The sequence below is a fragment of the Cyclospora cayetanensis genome, unplaced genomic scaffold, assembly GCF_002999335.1.
Source record: "Cyclospora cayetanensis isolate NF1_C8 unplaced genomic scaffold, CcayRef3 CcayRef3_contig_81, whole genome shotgun sequence".
NCBI lineage: Eukaryota > Apicomplexa > Conoidasida > Eucoccidiorida > Eimeriidae > Cyclospora > Cyclospora cayetanensis.
Genome location: NW_020312754.1, coordinates 52460 through 72020, shown reverse-complemented (window position 1 = coordinate 72020; position 19561 = coordinate 52460). Strand labels below are relative to the sequence as shown.

Below are 19561 nucleotides of genomic sequence, written 5' to 3'. Positions count from 1 at the left end.
AAACCTACATTAGACCTCTCTTCACGGCATTGTTTGCTTTAGAGATGATTGGCCTCTGCGTATGAGAGCGTCTTACATTTTGCCTGCAATTTTTTTTGAAAGGCCTTCACTTGACATGCGGCCGTGCCCTGGTAAACCATGGTCGTAGGCGTAGCGAACTAGCCAAAACTTGGGCAGCTGATGGTGCACTTGCTGTTGTGAGCGTACCCAAGGCCTTTGTCTTTATGACATGGAGATTCAGATATTGTATGTGTTGCATATTAGGGCTCACTTTATTCCGCATTGAAGTATGCTCCGTGCTGTGTGTAGTGCCGGTCTGTTACTATGCGACAGCTTAGAGTTCACAGGGAGTGCAGCAGTTTGTAGCGTGAGCCCTGTGGTGTGGGTGAATACGAGGTAAGCGTGCCAGCCCTTCGGAAGGATTTGCAACACCTTTCCATGAAATCCCTATGGGGGTCTGAGGACTGAGATTTCTTGTGCACAGAAAACCTATGCAAGACAAATTATATTAGTTCCTCTTTACGGCCCACCTGCAGTCCATTACGAATCATTGGGAGAGAGAGATAAAAGCTTCGCAGTGCCTTTGCGCCGTAGGATGCCTCGTTTGGATATTCCAAAGGGGAAGTTAGGGTGAAAGATGTGCCCTCGATGGACACGATACCTTGTGGGGAGCAGGAAAAATATGGAGGGCTTCCCCTCGAAAAGACACTTCCTCCCACTCTGCACAATCTATAGAAAATGGACAAAGGTTATATTATGAATTGCGTAAGTTGGGAGCCGCGCTTAAGAGCGTTAACCCTATCTAAAGCCACTGTTCTGCTCATCGCACGCATCTTCGCTCAGTGCCGCGCGGAGGGGCGTACGGACAGGAATCGCTGAGATGACGGGCGGTTTTGTGCAAGGAATACGCGTACTGTGGTAATTGTATAAAGATGAAGCGGGAAAAGGACAAAGAAGCCATGTGGGATTCCTCGACAGACATGCCATGCGCAGCAGCACTGTACCCGCCCCGTCCGTCGTCTAGGGCTGCGGAGACAGCAGAGACCATGTGAGAACATATTTCGATACTCTTTCTCAGTTGTTTCGTGCGATTTGCTCTTAACGTCTAAAACTACTTGCGAATGCCCCTTGTAGAGGCCCTGAATGACCTCCCTCTGCCTGCGCGTCCATTTTAGTTCGCCTGCTCCCTGCTGCTCCCTCTCGACCTGCTTCCCCCTCGGCTTGCCCTTCTTTCGGGCCTGTCTTCTCTCGCGATTCCCAGTCGCTTATTTTGCTGCAAATTAGAAGAAGAAGAAGGGCCTGCATTCCTTCTGTCCTCCTGCTCGCTGTGGCAGATCCCCTCCCTCAGCGATCAAACGCTCAGGCGCCACTACCGCCACCCGGCATAGACTCGTGATGGCCTGGTAGCTGCAGCAGTGCTGCAGCTGCGATTCACGAAAAGGACTCTTTCTTGCGGCTAAACAAAGGCTGGCTTCAACACCTCCAGCATCCCCCAAACGCAGCGACACCTTCAAGGGTCGATCAGGCGCTCGCAGCAGCGCCAGTGCAGCAGCAGGAGGGTTCTCAAGAATGATACCGTCCCTACACTATCCAGGCTGCACAATTGTGGGAGGGGATGCTGCCATGCCGCCAAGGGCAAACACCCTCCGGGAGAGCAGCTGCAGCTGCACAGGCAGGACCGCATGCAGAGGCCAAGGCTGCGACGGCAGCAACAACAGCAGCCACAGCACTGGCAGTGGAGCCAGCCTGGATCGAGATTCCGAGTCTAGTCCTGTCGATACACCGCACAGCTCCTGGCTGCGCGTATTCAATACAGACTTGCCAGCCTCAGCAGCAGGCGCAGGAAGTCTCCCCACCAGCAGACCGTGGGTGGCAGCCGCTGCGCTGCAGCAGTCGGCGGTTGCTGCTGCCGCTGCTGAAGCTTTCATGCGTCGGAGCCCTTCCGCTCCAAGCCTCGTGAGTGGCGTACTAAGAGACTGTCCGCAGAGCAAGCAGCAGATGCAGGTGCTCCAGGAGCAGCTCTTCATCCAGCAGATGCAGCACCTCAAGCTGCGTCACGCAGATCAGCAGCAAGAATTTAGGCAAGAAAAGCCAAAGGGCCTGCAGCCGCAGCAACAGGTTCCCAGCCTCATCGTTTCAGCCATCGAATCCTCCGAGAAAACGGCACCGCGAAAACAACAACAACACCAGCAGCAACAACATCAACAGCAGGAGCAGCAGCAGCAGCAGCAGCAGGGAGGACCACCCCTCTCAGAGCAGCTCGATGGTGATGGCTGCTCGCGGCGAATTTCCCATCGTCATCGGAGGCAGCAGCACAAGGGAGGGGCAGCAGCAACTGCAAGCGGCTCAGGAGGGAGTGGTGCTGCTGCAGGAAAAATGGGCAGGATAGCTGAAGGCATTGTAGCCGCCGCTGCAGCCCACACCACAACTTCCGCGTCTGCTGCTGCTGCAGCTTGCTGCAGTCCTTCAAGAAAACGGCGAGGAACGCGTCCTCCAAGAAACCGTGCAGGCAGTAGCAGCAACAGCAGCAACAGCAACTGCAGCAACAGCAACTGCAGCAACAGCAACTGCAGTAGACCACGGACCAGAGCTCAGAGTGATGCTACACACTCCATGTTTAAGAGGAAGGCACAACATGTGGAGGATCAATTCTTCCGGTAAACATGCCATTCAGCAATTGGTGATCAGTCGACGTGCCCCTCCGTCTCATTTCCCACTATCCCTTTTCTTCTTTCTTCTCTTTTTTTCTCTCTCTCTTTCTCTCACGTTTTCTCCTCTCTCTCTTTCTCTCACTTTTTCCCCTGCCAGCGCGAGTGCGCGCGTATTTCTGACAGGGAGAGGCTTTAAAGGCGAGACAAATTCACCGCCATGCATATATTTATATACATATATATATATATATATATATTTATATATATATATTTATGCAGGCCTGCCTTGGCTTGTGTCCTGTAGGTGCATGCAGAGGAGGGGGCGGTTCTGAGAGGAGTTTATTTTTGCGTATTTGTCTGTCTCTGGGTGTCTGCTTACAGCATCAAGATGTGCCAGAATTTCCTGAACGGGAGTTGCACAAAGAGTCGCGCCTGCAGCTATGCGCACAGCGTAGAAGAGCTGCGAGAGCCACCGGCGCTGACGAAGACGAAGATGTGTGTACATTGGCAGGCGGTGAGACAGGCTGCTCTGGGGAATCTGGGGAATGAGGGGGTCCAGCTAGGCGTGTCTGGCGTGTAGTTTGAGGGTTGTGGTGTACTTTCAGCTTCCGTTTGCGCGTTCGAGGGATCCGTCACTTTTTCCAGTGTGTTTGCATGGTCTTGCATGACTGAAGGAAGTGCACGACTCGAGATTTAGGGGGCGCTCCTGGAACGGCGTGTGTGCGCTGCAGGGAACCTGCCCTGTCAATGATGCCTCCTGCCTCTTTGCGCATGGGGAGGCAGAACTGCGAAGCACAAGCGATTACTACAAGGTGGGTAGTGCACCCCGTAGTTGTGGGGAAGGCTGTATGGACAGCGCCTTTCCGGCGTCTTAGTGGTGGTGTTCAAATTGGGAAGGAGGAGAAGGAGGAGGGGAAGGGGAGGGCGGGTGTTGCTGGTGCTCTCTGCATATTGCAGAGGCTTGCTGCTGCACCTTCGCTGCCCTTGTTGCTGCCGTTGCATCTGCTACTGCAGACGAAACTGTGCAAGTTCTGGGTAAGGGGAGGTGTCTGTCCAGCTGGCGATAGCTGCCGTCACGCGCACGGAGAGAAGGAACTACGGAAACGCAAGTGAGCCTCGATTTTTTATTCATCAAAGAGACCTGGTTTCGCTGTTGTTGCTGTTGTAGTAGTTGTAGTTGGTGTTGTAGTTGCTTTTGTTGCTGTTGGTGTTGGTGTTGCTGTAGTTGTAGTAGTTGGTGTTGTTGTAGTTGGTGTTGCTGTTGTAGTTGCTGTTTGGTAGTTGTTCTTTTAGTGTTGCTCTAGCTGTTGTTGCACTTGCTGCTGTAGGCGTATTGACCAGTCCGCTCACGCATCTACCGTGCATGTGCCACAGACTGCGCTTAGGGCTGTGGCGTTGAGGGGGGGGAGGGCGAAGGAAGAAGGAGTTAGGAGTTGGCTGTGGTGGAGGTATTCTATGGGTGGGGTTGAAGGGTCATGTTGCTGGGCGTAGCTGTTGTTGTGTCTGTGTGTGCGTTTTGTTGCAGCTACCGTCGGACGGAGCTCGAGAAGTTCGCTTCTGTACATGGCCTTAACATTGTTGCGTTGCTGGAGGAGTTGCGAGGAGCAGCCAACCTAAATGTAGCAGCAACAGCGGAAGCAGCAGTCTTGAGGAACAGAGCCAAGAAGAGTTGCGCGGGGGATGGGCACCCTACTGCGGGCACTGGCGCTGGTGCTGCTTCTGCTTCTGGCGCAGCTGTGTCTCCAGCTGCTGCTTCCGCAGCTTCTGCAGCAGCTTCTGCAGCAGCAGCGTCTGCAGCAGCAGCACCTGCTGCAGCAGTGCCAAACGAGCAATCGCAGCAGCATGCGATGATGCACCCGCCATCGAGAGCAGAAAAGCCCCGCGGTGCCTCTTCGCCCCTGCAGACCAACAGAGTGACCTCTGTGGATGGCTGCATGCACGTGCAGCAGCTGCAAGTGCAGCAGCTGCACAGACGGGGTGCTGACAGTACACCTGGATCGCGCAAGTCGCAAGGGAGCCAGCAAGCGCAGTATCCGCAGCCGCAGTTTGCCGCTGCCGATGCTGATCCGACTCGCTACTGGCAGCAGCACGAGCAGCGTCAGCAGCAGCCGCAGCCGCAGCCTTTGCTCCTGATGCAGGGCACTGCAGTGGAGCGAGGTGCTCCAGTGTACGCGCAAGTGCCTTTTGTTCCTGCAGAAGTTTACTCCCCCCTCCCGGGGTTAGTTCCTTACCCAGGTCCATATGTGCAGGTTCCCTACGCTGCCGCAGCAGCAGCTGCGGCGGCTGCTGCTGCTCCGCAGTATGCGCATACCAGTTTCCCACTAGGTCTGTACCCCCCGTATCCACTGATGCAGATGCCTCCCGTGCAACAGCAGCAGCTGCTCACGCAAGCGGGAGCGCCTCCCCCTGCAGTCTTGCCAGCGACAGCTCCTGCTGCAGGGCATCCTCCTGTGCTGCAGCAGCAGCAGCAGCAGCAGCAGCAGCAGCAAGCAGCACAGCCACCTCAGCCCATACAGCAGCAAGGTGCGGGAGAGGCGTGAGGGAGTCACGCCGACGTTCGTCTCCTGCGGGTGCTGCTGCACTGGCAGCTGTGACAACAAAGAGAGCGGCAGCAGGTAAATGTTCTTCGTGGCGTGCTGCTGCAGTCAGATCGTCAGTAATCCATCCTTGTTCTTTGATGCAGCAGAATATCCACAGCAGCAGGGCTGAGGCTCGCGAGTGTCATGAAGCGTGGCGTGTTAGAATTTGCTGCAAAATAGCTAGAACACTTGGCATTGGGAGTCAGGGGTCGTCTTTTGTTTCTCACAGCGTTGGTAGCAGCGAGAAATCTAGCTGTCCTTCACTGCAGGTGGTGGTGGTGGTGGTGGTGGTGGTGTTGCTGCTGCTGCTGCTGACTGTCAGCGCTTGAGGAGCAGCAGCAGCTCGGTGACAGGCAGGGAGACAGCTCCGACCCTTTACGTAACATCTTCCTAGATTTTCTTTGTAATGTTTCAGCGGCAGCTGCAGCTGCTGCTGTGGTCCTGCTGCGAGCAAAGTGTAGCAGCAGCAGCAGCACGGATCGCTGCTGGGGTGTAGGGCAGCAGCTGCGCTTCGAGGCGCAGCTGCTGCGGTGTGCGTCGTTGTTGTATATCAGAGCTCCCCCTAGCAGCATCCCTTGTTTGTCTTGTTTCCACCCGTAGCTGCGATATCTTATTTGCGGCTATGCCAGCTAGTGTTGCTGCTGCTAGTTAGCAAGCACCTAGGGCAACTGAGCAGAGCCGTCCCCCGCTGGCTAGATCGCGCGTGCAGTCGCAGACAACTTTGAGCTGCAGCAAGCCGTGCTCTATCGCCGTGGGGGTCCTTCATGCTCTTTTAAGCGGCAGCAGCAGGTACTGCTGCTGCTGCTGTGCCTTGTGGCAGCATTTTGAACCGAATGCCTAGGGCTGTTTACTGTGCGTTCTGCGACTTAATTCAAAACTGGCTTCATTTCATACTTTTGTGAAAAACGTGTGTCACGCAGACAGCCGCTTGCCAGCAGGCGACACGGATACCCATTAGCATTAGGTGGTGTCTAGATACTTTGCCTTGTATCTATATGCCGCAGCAACAGTTGCTCTTGGGCTGCAGCAAGAGGTTGTCTGTAGCTCCTTTACGCTGCAGCATTCAAGGCAGGTTACCCTTGAATGACTGACTGCAGCAGTTCGCCAAGCACACGAGCTACTGTCTCCTTGGATGCAGCGGCAGCAGAGCTTGGTTGCTGTTGCAGCTGTTGTTGCGGCTGTTGTTGCTGCTGTTGTTGCGGCTGTTGTTGCTGCTGTTGTTGCAGCTGTTGTGACGTTGCGGAAGGTGCTTGAACTTGTTCCTGAGCTGCGACAGCTGCTTCAGCGGCAGCGAGTTGCGCGTTCGCAGCGGCAACAGCGGAGGGAGTAACAAGCGTGTTGCTGCTCAGGATGATCGCTTGCTGCTGCACTATCAGGCGTTGTTGTTGCTGCAGCATCTCGGCGTGTTGCTTCTGTTGGTCGAGGAGTCGCACCACTTCTCTCTCCACCTTGAGCACAACAGAGGCGACCCAACACCAAAAAAAAGCTAAAACATATGCTCTGTACACCGGAAAAAGCTTGTCTCGCTCAGTACTAAACGCTGAGCTGAGGTGGAGTCTTCCTCCCTCTCGCAAGATGGTATGCAAACGCTTCACCTGCATGCACGTTGCGGTGCTTCGCGGAACGCCTAAGAGGTCGCAGACGGATTTGAATAAAGTGTCTAGAGGCCTATGGTGACGAACTGCTGTCTGAACGCTGGCGATGCATTCTTCTACTGTACTGTAACCGAGCCGCGTCTTTAGATCCTCGAGAAACTGCTGCCTCTTTAGCTGGTCAGTCGATGTCTGCTGCTGCTGCTGCTGCTGCGTGAGCTGGGAACGCAGTACTGACACCGCGCGAGCATCCGCCGCTGCTGCCGCTGCCAGCAAGTCCTGCTGCTGCCTCGCGTGCTGCTGCTGCATGGAGACAAGGCGAGCGAGGAAGTCTGCATGCGGCTGTTGGTGGGGTTGCACCAGGTCCAGATCGTGCTGACGCTGCTTGCACCACCCTTCCTCCAGGAGAGCGACAAGCTGCTGCTGCTGCTGCTGCTGCTGCTGCTGCAGCTGCTCCTCCGCAGAAACCGTGGGCTGCGCCTTCAAAGGCTCCACCAACCCCACCACCAGCCGCTGCAGCGTTGTGTAGTTGCTCAGCTGCAAACACACCCCGCATGCCCAACTAACGTGCCTGCCTGCAAGGGTGCACAGAGCAGCAGCTGTCGCAGCAACTGCTGCTGCGACAGCTGCGACAGCAGGCTGACGCCGACCACTCACAAACGCCGCAGCTACAAGCGCCACGGGAGTGACTCCTTGGGTGTCTTACCACCTTTGCGTGGCTTTTGAGTCTCACTAAGCCCCTCACGATGAAAATCAACTTCTGCTGCTGCAAGCTGCTGCAACAGCCGGCTGCTCCTATTCCTCGTACACCCTGTTGCTTGAGTCGCTTCTTCAGGATCTTCACAAGCTCCGCATCCGAAGGCGGTGCACTTTCGAGCAGCAGAGCTAGCATCACCTAAATACAAGGCAGCATGCAGAAAGAAAGGCGTATTTAGACGCTTTGCACGCTGCTGCTCTGCCCTTATGGAAAGGCAAGTGTGCTGCCGCTGCTATTTCCCGCTACAAAGGACTGCTTGCGTCCAGCCGTTCTTCCTTCCTTCCCTCCTCTGCTCATCCTCCTCTCAAGCTGACATGCTTTCCTTGCAGCAAAAGGCATGGAGAACACTGCAGTAGGATATCTCCTCTCGCACGCGCGCGAGAGGAGATTGATGTATATATATATCTATATATGTATATATCTATAGGCATTTGGCGGTCTTTGTTTCTTTCTCTGCGCTACCGGCTTCTTTCGCCCTTGCAAAGGCATGCATTTCCTTCTTGATGCCCTTTCTGAAGAACTTGCTGCTAACCTGTGAGAGCTGTTGCTGCATGCTTTCCCCCTGCTGGTGCAACGCAGCAACCTCTGAAAGACTCGCGGGAAGACACCGGAAAGCCACGCAGCAGCTCTGCAGTTTTCACACAGCAACCATCAGGCAGACGAGAGAGCAAATACACTGACACCCATTAAACACTGCAGCGCCGTAGGGTGCACAGCCACTAGAAAGCAACCTGCAAGCAAAACAGCAGCAACGCCACGAATTTGCGCTGCTGCAACAGGGAGCTACCTTGATGAGCTGATGCAGCGTCTGCCTCTGCATGCCTTGAAGCGCCTTATCGCAACGCATCAGCAGCCGGGGATCATCACACCGCTCTCCAAGCTTCAGAGGATGCAGCTGTTCCTGCAGCCGCAGTGTAACGACACCCGAAGAGGCGCTGAGGCTAATGGCACCAGCACTCGCCTGAGCAGCTTGGGAGCAGCGACAGCAAAGCAGGAGAAAAAAGCGTATAGCTGCGTCCACCCCTCATCCCTCCCTCCGTCTCCGTCACTGCCACATGACAGCAAACCTGAAGCTCCTGTAATTGCTCATGCAGCATCGCAACGTCTTCTGCCGATGGTCGCAAGCGCAGCGTTGATACCTCTGCCTCCAGCTGCACAACAACAAGGCAGCATGTAGACAGAGGCAGCAGCAGACAGCCTCTCAGAAAGCGGCAGGCAGCAGCCACAGGGGAAGCTTCAACACACGGAGCACCTGCCGCAGCAGCAGCAGCAGCAGCAGCAAGCACGCCACGCCTCCACACTAACCTCCTCCTTAGTGGCTCTCAGCTCTGCGGCTGCCTTTTCGCAGCACTTTAGCTGCAGCGCAGAGGCAGCTTCAGCCTGCGCAGCAGCAACAGAGACATCATGAAAGATCGATCAGACAGCTCGAGAGGGGGTGTCTGCGACTTAGAAGCAAGCACGGCTCAACTAGCAAGTCGTGCAGCAGCTGCAGGATACTGAGCATGATAAGGCTCAAGAGGCGAGCATCATACTCAAAGACAGGCAATCCAACAGACAAGAGAGAGCTGTAAGACGCAGTAACAAATGCGGAAGAGGGCCTTTTGCACACACATTGGATCGCTCTCTTTTTTCTTTGGCAAGAGTGTCGTTGAGCATCGCAACCTCGGAGCGAAGAACTGCGACTTGATTATCCTGCTGCTGTTGCAGCTGTTGCTGCTGCTTCTCCTGTTGCTGCTGCTTCTCCTGTTGCTCCCGCAGCTGCTCTTGCAGCCGTTGTACCTCCTGCTGCAGCAACTGTTCTCTGTGCCGCAGATCTGCACCTGCTTTTTTCTCTGCTTTCGCAGTTGCTTTCGCTTCGTTCAAGGCTGTCGCTGCTGCTGCTGCAGCGGCTGCTGCGGATGCATCGGCTGCACAGCTGCCGCCTTGCTGCTGCAGCTGCTGCTGAGCAACTTCAAGAGCGGCAGACAGTCCTTCTATCTCCCTCTGCTGAGCCTCAACCTGCAGCGGGAAAGAGTGACGGCAGCAGCAGCAGCAGTGAAATAGAGTGAACGCCTAGGGAGTTCGTGAGCGTTAGGCGTCAGCAGGGCACACAGCCATCCATTGCCAATATTTCTGCTGCAGGATTACTGCTTCTGCTGCTCTTGCCAGCAACAGCAAAAGCAGCAACAGCAAAAGCAGCAACAGCAAAAGCAGCAACAGCAAAAGCAGTGTTCTTGCATCAGCACAGCTCTACAGCGACAGCAGGCAAAGAAGCAGCATCGCGAGAGCACTCGAAAAGTGACGTGCCTTGGCTTCATACTGTCTCGCTAAATCGAGAGCTTCCCTCCTCAGTATTTGCTGTTGAGATCCTCCAACAGATGATCTTCTGAAGAGGCTTCCTGACTGCAGCGTTCGGGGTGTCTTTTGTTGTTGCTGCTGCTGCTGCCTCGTTGAAACAGCTTCACGCTGCCGCATCTGAGAGGGGATTTCAGCGCACACACAAACACGCAGCGACCCCTGCCAGAACGTGCGGCGTTGCTGCTGCTGTCGAGACAGCAGCGCAGCAGAAGAGAGAACTCTCCGGAGACACCCCAGTAGGAAAAAGGCCCTTCTACTGGCAGAACCTACTGCCTTCCTGCTCAGAAAACTCACCACTTTGATTTGGTTTTCCTTGTCGTCAAGCATCGCACGCTGCAGTTGGATTTTCTTCCGAGCTTCCTGCAGCTGCCTCTGCAGCTCCTCATGCTTGTGCTGCGTCGCCAGCAGCTGCTGCTGCGTGGCTGCAGCGGCAGCGGCTCGCCGCTGCAGTTCTGACGACACTGCACGAGCGGCGTCTGCCTGCAGTCAGGCAGCAGTGCTTTGTCTCAGCGCTTCGTTAGGTGTGCGCAAGACTCCACGTACATACACCGGCTCTTATACCCTACAGCGACGCCACTTTTAAGTACCTTCGCTTTCAGAAAGCACGCAGCCCCAAGAGATCCCGCACCAACAACACCTGCGGAGACACCGCAACTCCCGCTGCTCACCTCTGCAGCAAGTGCATCGTTCTGCTTGCGCAGTCTGCCAAGCGCTTCGCTGTGTTTTGCTGCTGCTGCTTGTTGCTGTTGCTGCAGCTGCTGCACCTGCAGCAGCAGCTGCCCTCTAAGCTGGTGGGCTTGCAATACCCTCGTGACTGCGTCACAGCAGCACTCAACGACGTGTTGGATGTAAATTTCGGTAGCCTCGATCTCGTTTGAGAACTCGTCAACATGCTGCTGCTGCTGCTGCTGCTCCTCCTCTCCTAGTTCCTCGTTTTCGGGGGAAGACGTTTGCGGATGGCAGCGACTTGCTGCTCGCCACAGTTGCATTGGCTGTAGCTCTGCATCGTGCAGCAGACCATCGAGCCGCTGCAAAGAAGGCCAAAGCGTATCTCGCAGCCGCTCTCTGCTGCACCTGATCTCTGCTGCGTGCTGCTGCTGCAGCAGCTGCAGGAGCTGCAAGTGCGCTTGCTCCTGCTGCTGCTGCAGCGGCGGCTGCTGCAGCGGCTGCTGCTGCTGTAGCCACAGCGGACTGCTCTGTTCAGACGCAACAGTTCGCGCGGCAGCACTGGGAGGCGACAACAGAAGCTTCCCACTGCTGCCAAAGGAGGGCACTGGAGAGACAAGAAGAGCGAGCTGCACAGCTGTGTCTGCTGCTGCCGCCTTGACTAAGGAAGCAGGAGAAGACGTGCGAGACGAGTCATCCTGCAGCCGTCCAAAATCCGCTGTCTGCGTCAGCGAAGGCGACATGTGATGAGGCCATCTGCTGCCACTCCTGCTGCTTCTGATCTCTGCATCAGACATTTCCTCAGCAGGATCCAAAGCATCCGCATGCAGCGGCGCTAAAACGCCACCGTTACCAGTCTCTGCCTGCATAGCGTGGTGGGGTGGCCTACCCAACAGCGTTGGATAGAGACACAGCTGCTGCTGCTGCTGCTGATGATGTTGGTGCTGATATTGCTGATGATGTTGCTGCTGATGTTGCTGCTGATGTTGCTGCTGATGCATACTTCCCAGCGAGAGGCTCAAGGGGTCGTCTGGACTGGCGGCGAGAGCTGTTTCCACTGCATCCAGCTCTGAAGAATGCAAGGAGGAAGAAAGGCTTTCATGCGAATGCTGCTGCAGCAGTGGCTGGAGGTGACGCTTGTTGTGTTGCTCTTGCTGATGCTCTTGCTGCTGTGGTTTAGGGGTCAGTGAAGAAGCGTCACTCTCGCCACTTTCGTCGAAATCGCAAACCTCGTCAAACTGCATATCCGGCTGCTGCAGCGGCTGCTGCGGAGGCTGCTGCCATGTCCGTACAGCTGAAGTTGGGGTGGGTGTTGCTGACTCCGTCGCTCCTCCTGCAGCAGCAGCAGCAGACATACGCCAAAAAAGCACAGGAAGGAGGCGCTTACGCTCAAGCAGCAAGACATTTTTTGCAACTAGCAACGGCAGCAGCAGCAGCAACAGCAGTGAGCTATTCGTTCGACACCCCGTAGAGCCGTCCTTCTGACCAACCTGCAGTCGTGCAGCGACTTTCTAGACCGCCTCCGTCTGCAGCGAAGGCATCTTTCCCCTCTGTCAACGCCATCAGCTTGCTGTTCGTGCGAGCTGCGCCTCTGCTGCTGCTGCTGCTGCTGCTGCTGTTGCTGCTGCTGTCTTTTATCGCATGGGAGAGGGCAGCAGGCTGAACGACAGAGTTTTTTGCTGCTGACACGCCACCAACCTGCGAGAGAGGCCTCTGGTGGAGCTTCGAAGCATCACATGGGGAGGATCTTCCCTGAAAAGCCGGTAAGTCACTGCTGCTGCTAAAGCTGCTGTTGCTATCGCTGCTGTCGTTGCTGCTGCTGCTGCTCAGCTCACTGTCTGCGCCTTTGCCGTCGGGCAGCTCTCCATAGGAGCCGTGCTGTCGCCGCAAGACCTTTTGCTGCTGCTGTACTTGTTGTTGCTGCTGCTGTACTTGTTGTTGCTGCTGCTGTACTTGTTGTTGGTGCTGTTGTTGGGGTAGCAGCAGCTGGTGCATGGCTGCCTCAGCGTCTTCATCCGACCAGGACCAAGCGAGTGCCTCTGAGGCTGTAGACGGCCGGTGCACTTGCGTGACACGTTGCAGCAGCACCTGTTGTTGCTGTTGCTGCTGCTGTTGCTGCTGTTGCTGCTGCTGCTGGCTGCCATGGAGCGACGACGTTGCAAGGGAGGAGGACGACTGTCGAGAAGTGCGCAGTGCAGTGGCGAGAGGCGTAGCAGCAGGCAGTCGCGCATGAAAAGCCTTTTCCAATGCAGCGTGTGGCAACGGAAAAGTGAGATCTGGCAGTTGAGGCGCAGCAGCACCCCGTGCAGCGAGTGTTTGTGCTGCCAGAGATGCTGGCTGCGAGCTGAGTACTCTCCCCACTCGAGCGATCAACTCTCGAGAGGCAGCAATTGTTTTTGCTGCTTCTGCCCTGCTGCTGCTGCTGCTGCTGCTGCTGCTGCTGCTGCTGTTGGAAAGCCCGGAGACAGCAGGGTTGCTGCTGTTAGGCCTTTGTGCATCCCTATGAGAGGTTTTTGACGATTTCAGGATACTGCAATTGTTGTTGCTGCTACTGCAATTGTTGTTGCTGCTGCAATTGTTGTTGCTGCTGCTGCTGGGGAGTGCAGCAGGTGCCAGTGCAGCGCTGTTTCTGAGTGCAGCCGAGCTGCGCTCTGGAAAAGCAGGGACGAGATTGGTGGTGTTTGGAGGGTTGCTGCTGTTGTTTGTGCTGCTGACAGGACCGCTGCCTGCAGTTGTTTGCACCGGTTGCTGCTGCTGCTGGGGGGGTGCAGACAGGGGCGCACTGGGAGGCATCGAGGATCTGCCAGCGAGAAAGAGAGCTGCCTTGTTTGTTCTAGCCACGTCAAAGGGAGTATCCAGCTCGCTCAGCAGCAAGGGCCTAGAGTTACCCAACTGCCGAACGTGTGGCTGCTGCTGGAGAGCGCCGTAGCTCACTAAAGGCGGCGTCTCTGCAGAAGCATAAGGCTTGGGCTGCAAATTCTGCTGCTGAGGAAGACTTCCAGGATGATCCTCTCCTGCTGCGCTACTGCTGCTGCTCACTATAGCCGTGCCTGCAGCAGTGGCGAGGCGCAGAGACACCGAATCGCCCATAGAGCTGCCGCCATCTCCGCCGCTGCTATCGCTGCCGCCGCTATCGCTGCCGCTGCTATCGCTGCTATCGCTGCCGATGCTCGTATTCTTCGGGGGAAGCACCTGCGGATTGCAGCTGTTCTCTAGTGAGGAGGTGGAGGGCCTGGCAAAGGGAGACGTCGAGGGAACCAGCACAAACTCCCCAGTGCTGCTGCTGCTGCTGCGGCTGCTTCGCCCAGCAGCAGCTGCTGCTGTCGCAGGCTGGGCAAAGGGGCTGCGCTGGCGGGGGTCTGTGTGGAGAAGAGGTCGCTGAGAAGAGTCCATGCTTGTGCCTGGCGTGAGATGTAGCCACCTTCGACACTGTAGATCCGTTTGCTGCGATATCTGTGTTTTTCGTGGTGCTTTAGGGGGATGTGTTGCAGCAGGGCACTGGTGAACGGTCACCCAGAGGTAGACTTGCCATCTGCATCTGCGGCGGCTGCTGATGCAGCTGCTGCCCTTCCCTTCGCCGCTGCCTCTGCCTTTCACGAAATAAATAATAAAAATTTCAGAAATTACCTGCTGGAGAAAGAGACGGCAACTCGGGGGGCCCTGCATTCCATGGGCTGGCACGGGGCCCTCGGGGCCACCCCCGGGGGGGTGGGGTTGTTGTTCTCTTCCCCGGCTTGCTGCAGGATTTCGCGCCGCGGGAGACTGCTATTTATGTGAAAAAAAGGCCTCCTCACCGAGGCAAGAGTGCGAGTGGTCGCCGCACTGGCGGCGGCTTGATGCTGCCTCGGCAGCTGTCTTAATGGCATGTGTGGAGGAGCCTTCTAGGAAGGATCCTCCACAGAGAGAGGGCCACTCCTATACTCCATCTTCAGTCGCAAGATGGCTAGCTGCCGCCTTCGCACTCTCGACGCTAACCGATCGGTGGAGGCGCAAGCACCCCTAGCAAAACGCTGCAGGGGTCAACAGAACGAAAGCGAGACTCACTGCCTACCGAATAAAGTACTGGCTAGAAAAAGTACACAAAAGTAACGTTTCGAGTGAGGCGTGCATGTAAGCTCTAATTCCACTAGGAGCTCTAGGCAGTGCAGCGGCTGGAAGTCATCGAGCCACGCACCGTGGCGAGCAGGCACTGAGCTGCACCCTATTTAGCTCCACGAGCAACATAGCAGAAGGGGCTGCAATGCAATTGCAGAGGCTGCGTTTTGTCTTATTTGTGAGTCGATATCTCTGCCATTTGAGCACCAGCAGCCCATTTAGAACGCTAAACGAAGGCATCGGCCCTTGTGTGAAGGTGCGAACCTTGTATTAGTGTCAGTGCTCATGCAAGAAGCCGCTTGCCAGCCTGTAACCCATCTACTTGCTGCTGCTCACATCGAGCTAAGGGTTGCACTATAGCTATTTTGGCGTCCGCATGCAGTCTGCAGCAAGCTGCAAACGCCAGGGACCGTTACAAAAGCATTCAGGCAGGGAGCAAAAGCACCCCGCCTCCATCCACTGAACTGGCCCTTCTGCAGCCTCTGCATCCGTACAAAACGGCACTTCTCAGGCGAGCAGCATCAAACAGCGCATTGCACACCCACACTGCTGCAGCAACTGCACAACCCCCGTGCCCAAGAGACGGAAAGAGAAGTCTCAATTCAGAGCTCATCCTTCTTCTGCCCGGCATGCTCGGCCTGGTGGTGCTCCTGCTGCACCGACTCGTCAACGTCTGCATCGACGGGAACCGTGTAGTTCCCCGCATGGAAGGCGTCAATGTCTTTTTGCATCCTGAAGCGGCAAGCGGCGACAGCAGCAGCCGTGGATCTCAAACAAGTACCCCAAAGGCGCGACAGAGAACGTCACGAGGGTACAGCTGAACTGCACAGGATACGTATTAAGGCATTCAGCTGCTACCTCGTGGCAGCCTTAAGGGCAACCGGTGCTGTGGCTCGAGCACTAACTTTTCTCGCATGTCCAGCCAAACGTTCATGTTGGCGATCTTCGCCTGCAGGCACCAGCAGAAGTAAGAGAAGTGCACGGATAGCGGTGTTTATACACCGCAGAAGAGACTGCCATGGCAGCAACAAAGGGCGGCAGGGATTTCCTCACGGTGTCTGCAGTTAGGCGCCCCCACACGCCGAATTCCTTCTTCCTCAGGGAGACACTGAAGAAACACGCAGTGGCAGGCAGCCTTTGACGAAGGCGCAGCGAATGCAGAAAGGAGAGTCACAGCAGCAAACCGTCCAGCCGCAGCAGCATGGCTGCTAGCAACAGCACACAAAGCAGCAGCCGTGCTGCAGCCTCAGACAGCCCTACACGACTTTTCCCACGGATGCGAAATTCCACTTCGTCTTCTGAGGAAGCAGCGGAGCCAGAAACAGCAAACGATTCACAGCATGAGGACAGTCGCATAGGTGCATGCAGAGATCAATGAGTGTGTACCTCTCCTCCACAAGGGTATAGTGAACAACCCTCGAAGAGTGTCGGATGATACGACAGAAACACACACGACGGGCACCCCGCTTTACAGAGGATTCAGACAAAAGACACCGCATACTGTGCAGCGCTAGAGACACCAGTTGAATTGTGAGCGACACGCCTCGCATGCACAGCCTTGCACACAAGGCCTGTGCAGTTGGCAGCGGCTAAAGCACCCATCGCCTCCGCAGTCTCTCTATAAATATATATATATATATTTATATATCGGCAAAACTGCCTGCTTCTTGAAGCTTTTTTGCACTGCTGCGCGCGCAAGCAAAAAAGGCAAGCACAGCCTCACCTCAGGAACGATCTGCTTGAATAGCGACAACTCCAGGCGATACTGTCGCTTTACTCCCGAGTGCTGCGCAAGGCCGCTGAAGGTGAACGATTGCGCATCACTTGAGAAGGAGCTTTCTTCGAGCGATAAAGCTCCTGCAAACACACCGCCAGTAGTAGCAACAACAGCAGCAGCAGCTGAAAGGACCGAAACGCCGAAGTGTGACAGCGTCTTGTGGGGAAAACCGCTCAGGAAACTGCTTCTACGAGGCGAGACAGCACTCTCCCCTTGATTTCGGAGTTGACGCTGCCCCTTCACCTCAACAACGCGAGTAGCCACAGCAGCTGCAGCTGCTATCTGCACACCTGGACTGCTCCAGCGGTAAGCGAATTTTATGTTCAAGAAAATATCCAAAGGCGACTCGGCCCATTGAAACGCAGGCGACATCCTGCAACAGAGCACTCCACGCACTGCAGACCTTGGATTTACTGAGCCACCCCTTGAAGCTTTTCTCAGCAGAGAAGCTAACGCTAACACGCGGAAACACGCTGCAGCAGGCTGTGCCGGCTCTTCTGCTGCAGGTAGAGAGGACAAACATACACGGCTATGGCATCGTGTTGCTTGCTCAGCAGCCTCTCGACCTCTAGTAGATGGTTGCGGATTTCCATGACCACGCGACGCACGCTTGAGCCAACATCCACACCTGAGATGGTCACACAGATGCACAGGCAACTCCCCCGTACAGCAGGCACTACAGCCACTCTCGACCAAAAGCAACATCCCCAAACACTGCCTGCCTAGGAAATGTATGGCTAACAAGGAGCAGGCCTAGCGTACCAACTGCATGCGACTCGAGGATAATTTCCTGCGCAAGCTTCCACCATCCCTTGTGCAGAGCAAACTCGACGTCTCGCTGCAGCTGCAGTTGCTGCGGCTTCTGCTGCGCCTCCTGCTGTGCCTTAAGCTGCGCAACTGCCGCAGCCTCGTCTGCAGCACTCTCAAACCGCGACGATAAGATTTCCTCGTTCGCAGCGACCACCTTGCAAGGGAAAACCACCAGCACGGCCACAGCGGCTGCTACAAACAACAGGCTTTTCTTGCCCTGCATTCTGCTGTACTTCACCACGGCTGCTGCTGCTGCAATTGCTAGAGGCGTGCCCAGTGCTGCCTCTCGCCATAGAGCTGCATGAGACTCTCCTGCTGATACACCTGCGACGAAGGGAGGCGAGACAGCTCCTGGTGTTACGGTTGATGCTCCCTTCAGAGCCGAATCCACACGCACTGTACGTGCGCGGCACTCATGGAGGAAGTTCCCAGCACTAGCAGCAGCACAGACATTGACGTGTCTGTACAACACCTCAGAGGTTCAAGATGTAAGGCATGCCATTTAGCAATATCCCTCGTTATTTCATCCCCTCGGGATCTACGTGTCCATTCGTTCACCCTCCAGCTGCACGGGCGCTGCCGTACTAGCGCGACAGTTAATTCAGCACATAGGACCCCTTCTAGCCTCTAAAAATGCCAAGACAAAGACAGACAGTCGTTCTTTCCCGAGGGGAGGGTGAGACACCGAGCACGCCGCAGCATGAAACGATCCAGTCTGCATGCTGCCACTCTACTGCTGCTGCTTGTGCCGGTGCTGCAGCTGCTGCGGCTCTTGCACTGCCCGTCCGTTCAGTGGCACTCGATCGCGCAAAAGCCACGCATTCTTCCTTTCTTTTCTTTATTATCAAGCTAGTAACGCTTTTGCTTCGGTCAAGCTGCACTGTGTGTGGTGCTGCTGCTGTCGCTACCCCCTCTCCGCAGCCGTCCGTGCCTGTGTGTACTCCCCGCTCTAAGTACACCCCGTTCGAGGGGGCACTCCTTTGTGTGTTTGCCTGTTTTTCCGAGAAGGCAGCGGAGGACAATAATCCTCCAAACACTCTCATTCATCAGTTCGCTGTAGCAGGCAAGCCTGTTGCTGTTGCCGCCACAAGGGCTGCGGCATGCGCTTTCTGCGTGAAGGAAGATGACGGTAGCAACGTGCATATTACAGTTTCTGGTGCTGTTCGTGTCTCTGGTGGTTCCAACGGTGGTGTCTGTGCACCTGCTGTCCACCAAGGGTAGGGATGCCGCTGGTGCAGCAGCAGCCCGTCGGCTGTTGGAGTACTTCTTGGTGTTGTGCTGCCTGCAACAGCTCTTGCAATGCTTCCCGGTGTCTACAGTGCTGCACCTGCTGCCTGCCGGTCTGGCACTGCTGCTGAAGCTCGCAGCAGCCTCAGCCCTTGCCATTCCAGCGTTGTCTCTCCCCCCCCAAATCGTCTCTTTCGCCCTTGCGCACTACGATGAGTACCTGACTGCTGCAGTTACGGCGGCAGAGCAGAAGATTTTGCTGCCTCTGAAGGCAAACGTGACGAAGGCTATCGAGGCTGGCAGGCAGCGCGTGCAGTAAGGGCTGAGTTCGGCAGTTTTGTGCGATCTGCCAGTGAGAACACACAGACATCTATTCATGGGCGTTTGCGCCTCTCTGCCGTCTTCTTTCATCAGTGTCTCTCCCGGGTGTGCCGCTGCTTTCTTCAACTCGACCGCGCGAAGGCTCAGGAAAGGTCTCCTCTGCAGCAGCTCAGCCCGTTCACACTTCCTCTCTTCCCGGGGGAAGGCGTGTGGCAAGCCGTAAACCGCTATCTATCTGTTGATCTGTGGAAATGCCGCAGTGTGTAACGGAGTCTCTAGGACTGCTGAGGGAGGCGCGTAAGGGGCTCTCACGAAGGAAACATGATGGCACCATCCAGAAGAGCAAGTCGAGGAGGCAGCGGAAGGAGCTGCTCCCTCGACTCGCCCCTGCAGCGTAGAGGCTGATAGAGCGACCTTCACTTAGTCTGCCTTCGGCACGGGTGTACGTACAGCGGTCTGCGGGGACAGCTGTTGCAATCGCTGTCTTAGTAGCAGCTTTCTGTAGAAGTCAAGACTGCGTCTGCAACACTGCGTCTGCAGCAACTGTGCACACGGGGCGAGAAGAAGTGTCTTTTCGTTTATTTCCAACGGCCTCGAAAGCCTCGCGCCTTGCTCGCCGCTCGCCGTTGCTTTCCTTCTGCCGACTGGCAGCAGCAAAATTACGGCGAGCAGTAGGGGAGAAGGGACGGGCGGTTGAGGGAGTGCTCGAGCTGACTGCTGTCCACACTGCGTCGCGGCTCAGTATCATC

The 19561-nt window shown here is 55.9% G+C and overlaps 3 protein-coding genes across 3 annotated transcripts; 1 reads left to right on the top strand and 2 right to left on the bottom strand.

Moving 5' to 3' along the window:
* Nucleotides 1–1701: 1701 nt before the first annotated feature.
* On the top strand, nucleotides 1702–11453 carry LOC34618038 (chromatin modification-related protein eaf-1; the record flags this gene model as incomplete). Its single annotated transcript, XM_026335818.1, has 7 exons — nucleotides 1702–2657; nucleotides 3033–3165; nucleotides 3666–3760; nucleotides 4177–5031; nucleotides 10145–10152; nucleotides 11020–11081; nucleotides 11400–11453. Coding segments are annotated over 7 exons (2163 nt in total), but the record flags the coding sequence as incomplete, so codon positions are not given.
* Nucleotides 11454–11467: 14 nt separating this feature from the next.
* On the bottom strand, nucleotides 11468–13975 carry LOC113146945 (myb-like protein Q). The gene is made up of 3 exons (XM_026335817.1): nucleotides 12476–13975; nucleotides 12170–12206; nucleotides 11468–11649 (listed from the first exon to the last, which is right to left on the bottom strand). Exons 1-3 carry the CDS (start codon nucleotides 13973–13975, stop codon nucleotides 11468–11470), a joined length of 1719 nt encoding a protein of 572 aa, XP_026191602.1.
* Nucleotides 13976–15279: 1304 nt separating this feature from the next.
* On the bottom strand, nucleotides 15280–17814 carry LOC34621639. Its single transcript, XM_026335816.1, has 7 exons — nucleotides 17807–17814; nucleotides 17217–17725; nucleotides 16980–17082; nucleotides 16745–16827; nucleotides 16401–16534; nucleotides 15583–15626; nucleotides 15280–15409 (listed from the first exon to the last, which is right to left on the bottom strand). The coding sequence occupies exons 1-7, from the start codon at nucleotides 17812–17814 to the stop codon at nucleotides 15280–15282; spliced, it is 1011 nt and encodes a 336-aa protein (XP_026191601.1).
* Nucleotides 17815–19561: the final 1747 nt, after the last annotated feature.